General features: G+C 37.7%; 1 protein-coding gene across 1 annotated transcript in view; it reads right to left on the bottom strand.

The window, feature by feature from the left end:
- Window positions 1-1,756: 1,756 nt before the first annotated feature.
- Window positions 1,757-7,057, bottom strand: part of LOC142078374 (glutamate decarboxylase 1-like) — a 31,360-nt gene continuing 26,059 nt past the window's right edge. The window contains 7 exon segments of the mRNA XM_075140838.1: window positions 1,757-1,767; window positions 2,094-2,184; window positions 2,393-2,500; window positions 3,639-3,760; window positions 4,007-4,064; window positions 5,768-5,843; window positions 6,695-6,759. Coding sequence (XP_074996939.1) covers window positions 1,757-1,767; window positions 2,094-2,184; window positions 2,393-2,500; window positions 3,639-3,760; window positions 4,007-4,064; window positions 5,768-5,843; window positions 6,695-6,759 — 531 coding nt within the window.

Here is a 7,057-nt window from a genome sequence, read left to right as displayed (position 1 = left end):
TCTGCATACAAGATGGGAATGAGTGTGGTTAATAGCCTTTCTGAAAAAAGAGGGGTGGGAGGAAAAAAAAAAAAGAGAACAAAGCTTCTTTCTCCCTCTGCTCTATGCCTGGCTTTGCAATATAAGCTAGCATGTTGTTCAACCCAGATCAAAACGTTTCACAGGGGTGTGTCTAACTGAAGAAAGAATTTGTCAGGAGGAGAACAGTGCATTATTTTGACTGCATAGTTTCAAGTGTCATATGGCCTTTACTGAAGCCGGAGAGAATTCTGTCTAAAGAAACAGGGTGGCAAACAAGTAAATTCAAAACGAGGAAAGACAGTAAGCCCCTGGATTTAAAATAATTTGATAAAGGATTAATGCAAGCATTTCATTATGGGGATTATCTGATGAGTATTTGATGTGATTAATGCTTTCAGTAGTCATACTTCAATATTACGACTAGTTAGATTACTGTTTGTTTTCTTATCAGACAGTTCCAAAGTCCATGAAGTTTTCATAATGGCTAAAGAAAACAAGGGAGGCACTACAGTCGTAGGGATGCTAGCCTACCCCACTGCAGTAAGGGATCACCTACTGCAGTACAATCCTTCCCCACTTCTCTGCCTGGTCTTGCAGCCCCCATAAATGCAGAAGCTATGTAATTCCTTCCAATCCTCTCCTGACTCCACCAAAACACCACAGAAATTGATCATAAATTGCCTTTAGTCCCTCACTTGCAGCCCACTGCAGGGGGAAAAACTCATTCAGGCACCATTATGACCGCCCTGGGAATAAGGATGGTGGTAGAGACTCAGCAGGGCTGGGTCATTCAGTCTGCAACACAGGGCAAAAGTCAGAGAGGACTGTAGTTGTATTAACACATCATGATTTTGTTAATATTGGTATAACATACATTCGGAATTGCATTACTGCTGTGGTGTTAATTCAAACCTCTCCACTATCACAAGCACTTCCAAAGACATTTTATTATTTTCTTTGGAATATACGTGTGTGCGGTTTTATTTCATTTGTCTTTGGATTTGTCCAGTTCTACTTCTGACACTTGTTCTTTGCACATCCGTCAAACGTCGATGTTTGAATCCTGGTTACACTCAAACAAACGAAAGAGATTAAACTATTGAGAACTACTGCTAAATGCCTTAGTAACCTCCAGATCGACTGAATAATGTTAGAAACATGACCTGATCCCATTCTGGTCCACTTGGCCTTCCTTTCAGACTTGGTGGGATGTACCAGAAACACACATTGGCGAGTTCAGGCTTCAAAAACAAAAGTTTATTTCCTGCTTAGGAAACACCAAATCACAACAGAAACCTCTCCTGCTCTTTGGCCTGAAGTCAGAGGACCTGACATATATTGAGCAGTACCTGCAAGATTTGTACTCCAAGTAACCTGCATTTTTCAGGAATTCTAACCTGTATCTAGAGAACTATTGTTCTGACCAAGGTTGATAATTACTGCAAATCAGTACTACTTGCTACCCTCCTCATCACGCTTGCTTTCTACAGAAATCCATATCTATTAGAACTTTTCCCTGGAAAATGCTGAGTACTCTGGTCCTTATAAAGCAGAACATTAAAGCAGATGTTTAACATTAAACTGTTGGGCTGTTCTGTCATTATGTGGACCTGAGAGTACAATGCCACACAGAAAGCAGTCTGAATCTCCATTATGCATGCAATGCTGTCATTTTAAAATGCTACCATTTTAAAAACAAATTATTCAGAACAGTAATGAAAAAAAGGCCATATTTCTAGGTTTCACCTGGAATAAAAATTGTAGAAAAAATTACTAGGGTTAAATGGAAGTGTTTTGTTTCAGTAAGCCCAACTTTTACATTTTAAGCATGTATTGCTATATAAATAGTGAAACAAAAAAGTCAAAATAAATTCCTTTTGTGTTTTATCTTTTCAAACTACCTGGACATTATGAAAATAATAAGTCTAATCAACACAATAATCCTTGCACCTTCCTGCTCTCCCATTGAAACCATTACAAATAAGCATAACTACAAAATTATTTTATTTTTTTACTGCTTTGACAGAATACTCTGATAGGTTTGTCAACATCTTGCAGGATCAATACCTTACCTGTCCCCAGCCAATTATCTTCTTCCAGCTGAGCACTAAAAATAATTCTAATCTGATTTGCTACCCTTAGTTGCAATACCAGCAGTTGTTGCTGAATAAGAGGAAGAAGGGTTAAAAATGCTTTCTTTCTTCAAGAAATACACCTTACCATAAGGAATCTCAACAGTACACTATGAAAATGCCTGCTTCAATTAAACAAAGAAGAAATAACAAAACCAAAGTACGATGTTACATTAGCAAAGAATACTGAGTATGTAGAGAGCAGAGATCAGAAAGATATTCCATTCATCCATACTTACTTCATTATCAAATACAAGCCCAAAGTTTTCTCTCGAACTCAGTTCCTTGTGAAGGCACTCAGCAAGTTCAAGGAATCTGTTGATAAGCATCTCAAAGGCTGATGTTCCCTGTTGAACATCAACATGTTTAGAGAACTGGTCATAGCAATGATAGACATTCACTATATATTACATAGAGATAAACATGATGATACAAAATTATAGGTTACGCTGACCTGATAACTTTGTGTTGTGCAGAATATACCAGTCTAGAATATGCCAACAATAGCTTTATAAAAGTAAGAAACTGTTATGAAATAATGCCATTTCTGGAATAAGTATTGGTTCTTGTCATTGTTTTTTGTGATTAAAGTATGAAAAAGTAAGTGTGCACACTTTATATCCTATGTTTACATCATCAGCGTTTTATGCAGTGTACACTATTTCATACGGGACATAACTCTGTTTATCTAACTCAAAGAAGTGGCTACTGTATTCTAAAGAAAACTAAAATTCCATACCTATACATAAGTATTTCTATACATAACTATTTGGAACAGGAAAATGGGCAACACCCTCTCAAGGAAAGGGACGAGATGTTCTAAGCTTTAAAGACTGGAGATGTTTGGAAAACAAGGCTACACAAATAAAAGCATGTCATGATCTTACATGGAAGATAGGAAGAAATCATAGAATCATAGAATATCTCAAGTTAGAAGGGACTCATAAGGATCATCGAGTCCAACTCCCTGCTCCTCACAGGACTACCTAAAACTAAACCATATGACTAAGAGCATTGTCCAGATGCTCCTTGAACTCTGACAGGCTTGGTGCCGTGACCACCTCCCTGGGGACCCTCTTCCAGTGACCAACCACCCTCTTCAGTAAAACATTGATGCAGAAGCAAACAAAAATAAAACAAACAAAAAAAACCAATGGGCAATATGTTATTATTTTCTCTTAAGCCCCTGAAACTTGATTTTGATTATGGACAAAAGATCACTTTAATTCTTGCTATATGTCTACATGCTATTTGCAGTTGTTCTCTTTCCAAAGCACGCATCATCAGCATAGCTTTCCTTACAACACTTATAGGTGATTTTGAGAAATGAATACAGCTGTCCTTTTCTCCATGCTTTAAAAAGCATGTTTACCCTGGATGAATTTTGTGAAGCTTTTTAGCTGTTGAAGGGTCCCATACCAAAACAGGATTTCAATGCTGTGACCTATGGTTTTGAACTCAATACACTTGTCCTTCGTCACTTACAAGTTTTACTTGTACTTTAAACTGCTTTAGGATCCCTGAACCATTGAAGAGACCAGTTAAAGGAAAGATGCTTGCAGAATGTTTAGCAGCATGTTTAGCTTCACCATTAGGGCGATAGGAACCTACAGGTTTTAATTTAAACAGGACACTTAATTCAAATAACTCTGGAGAGGGGAGATGAAGCCCACAGCCATATAATTTCTAACTCAAATGTGACTTGTAATAAAATGTGTTTCTTAATATTTCCCCCTGGACTCCAATTTAAAGTTTACTTTTACCTTTAATTTCAAATATTTTTCAGTCTGAAACAGTGAAGAAAATTTGTTAGGTTTCTGGAATAAATCTGTATTTTCAGAGTCCTTTCCTACCTGGAAAAAGCTGGACCAGATAGCCTGCGTGCATCTGGTTACAAGATTGTAGAATATCCTAGTAAAACAAAATAATGGTCACTTTGTAATGATATACGTGCAAATAACTCTTCAGGAAAATTCATTTTTTTTCTTTCTAACTGGAGTTTAAAAGAAAATAAACAGGACTAAAAATCTCTCCTTGCTCAAAGCCACACCTCCATCAACTGACGAGAAAGCAAGCTTAACGAAGCAGTGAGAGGATCTTTCCAGCTTAAACCCATGAAAATTAACAGCCAATCAAACATGTGAGGAAGCATCATGTGATGTTAAAAGTGATCATTCCCCAGATGTGTTTTTCAGGCATTTAACCTCTAAGACAATATGTTTCCTGTTGCTCCTATGGCTAAGAATGACAGCACAGACCTTGGTAAACCTAACCACCAAATAAGCAAACCTATTAACTTTTCATAGTAGTATCTCATAGGTAAATTGAGTGGTTTTGCCATATAATGTCAAGGTTAAAGACAAGGTTAACGGTTAAACCCCTACAGATAATAAATGCACCCACCGCAACTTTATCCTGTGGCTTGTCTACATGAGAAAATTAGTGAGCACTTTGCTAGGCTATAAAATAATGCTACATTGCCTGTGTGGTCTTCAAACATCTCCATGTGAGGTTGGTTGCTGCATTTTGAAAGCTACCCCATGCTGAGTACTTGAAGAACTACTTGCACAAGGAAATAGAAGTAACTAACATGCTATAAATTTACACCTTTCCCTATTGCATGCTGACTTCTCCTGCAAATAAAAGTCTCAGACACACGGAACTCTACCTAGCAGCACGAAAGATGATTTAACTTTTACTATGGTGTATTCTGTTTGCCAGGCATTAGTTTGGCAAGCAAGCTTTGCTGTTGAAAGAACGGCAGTTTCCAGAGGCATTTTAATGAAAAGGTGAGAGAAGCGAGTAGTCTGCTTTTCTAAGATATACAAAGAGACAATACTTAGAATAACAACTAACCCTGGGATCTGATAGAATCCCTCTCAAATCTTTTCATTCAGTGTACTTCCAAATATTTGCAACAGCTTAGAAAAAGAAGTCTGGGTTTGTTGGAAGAATCCCAAATCAGATACTGTGCCATGTAAATCTGATAATTCTGCCTTTCAATTTTAAATGTTTAAATTCATAAATGCATAAGCGAATATAAGTTTGGCTTACACAACCTTGCAGAACTATTTGCTCCTTTTTGGGGAGAGTTTTCTGAAATCCAGAAGTGGACTCAAAGACATTGCATTACACTTTAGGAGTTTGCTAACAGAATAATGTTTTTCTTGTGTGTCTAAGAATCTGTAAAAGACATACATCTATTTTATGCTTTTCTTGAGCCCTCTCTGATTTTTTGAAACTGTTGAGAAATGGACCTGATCACTGTCCTTGCACACCTCTCCTCTACAGAATATACCCATAGGGTAGGATCTCAAGGAGGTTCCTAGGAACACGTTTCTCTACTCATTTGACACCAGTTGAATAGGAAAGCCTCTCCTCTTGACCACATAATAGTTCTGGAGCAGGAAACCTCAGAGACATAAGCTCTACAGCAGAAGACAAGGTTGGCTATACAAGCTATCAGAAAGCTCCGAAGAAAGAAGTAGTTAAAGAACAGATGCTTCTGAGTGGTAAGCCAGCATTCATGCTTCTAGCATTAATGGAACGTCAAACTTGCTCACAGGAGTCACCCAAAGTGCATTGAGATAGAAAAGTGGGCCTATTTGTGTTACCTTTCCACAAATGAGGAAAGCTGAACACTGAAGCGGAGCCCCCATCAACTTCCAATTCCAAATAACAGAATGGGCCATGGAGGTCAAATGTCATGTAAAGCACTATCCAGATGTTAAAGGCTGCATCTCTTAAGTACTCCAAATTTTTCCCACACATATAGAAGCTTATTCAATAGTTATGTATGACCATCAGTTTGCATAGCACATAATTTGTGCTATATGTTATAGCTATGCTGTTCACCACAGAACAGTACAGACTCCCCAGATTAGACTGACAGTAAAAACAACATACCTTCACAGCAGCACTCTGGGCTAATTTGCCCTGATTCTGAGATTTAAACTACTTGCATATACCCACACAGTGCTGCGGTCTGCAGTATAAATACACTCTGAAAAGGCTTGCAGTTCTAGCTCAGGGACTTAGGATAACAAGTCAGGGTACAGAAACTGGGAGACATCATCCTTAAGAGGAAAGCAGTTCCAAGAAGAAAACTAAAGGGAAAAAAGGGCCAATGGTTGATGAGGAAACATGTTACTGTGGGATATTTTAAGCAGAAGCAACAGCTTGATGAAGCTATAACATTTGTGGCAGGAAAAGGAAATACATGGAAGATATGTTGAAGAAAAGTTTAATGCAGTGAGAGGGCAAAGAAATCAAAGAGGGAGGCTGGGATGTTTTCTTAAGGGGGCCAGGATTGGTTTTTTTTTCCTGGTGTTTTTTTGTTTTGGCGGAGGGGGGTTGGTTGGGTTTTGTTGGGTTGCAGGGTTTTTTTTTATTGGTTTTTTTTTTGTTTTTTCCTAGATGCCAAATGTCATTGCATAGTGACAGAAAGCGGGGAGAGAAGCAGCAGCAACATGGCGAGAATGACAAGAGAAAAAAGATTATCTACTCAAAGAAAAAAAAACCCACCATGCTCTTGTACTCACCTTTCAATGCCGTTGAGTTTAAAAGCATGTTTCCTAGACATCATCATGCCACCACCCCATGCAGCCTGCATAAAATGATTGACTTACACTCATAATAAAATAGCGAAAGATTTGCAACCATCATTAAATATTTCATCTTAGGAATATAAACTATTCAATGAATTATTCAAGTATTATACAGAAAGAAACTCAAAGAGGAAAAGAACCTTACAGCTTACTCTCTTCCCCCAGCACAATTAGAGGACAAAACCAATATATTAAAAAAGAAAGTAGGTTGATGACATATGGCAATTATTATAAAGGGCTGCACTACACCACTGATTTCCTATACCATTTTGTTGTTTATTATAGCAGATAATAAAC

This window comes from Calonectris borealis, chromosome 2 (genome assembly GCF_964195595.1).
Source record: "Calonectris borealis chromosome 2, bCalBor7.hap1.2, whole genome shotgun sequence".
In the NCBI taxonomy this organism is placed as follows: Eukaryota; Metazoa; Chordata; class Aves; order Procellariiformes; family Procellariidae; genus Calonectris; species Calonectris borealis.
This window is presented reverse-complemented; position numbering and strand designations above follow the sequence as displayed.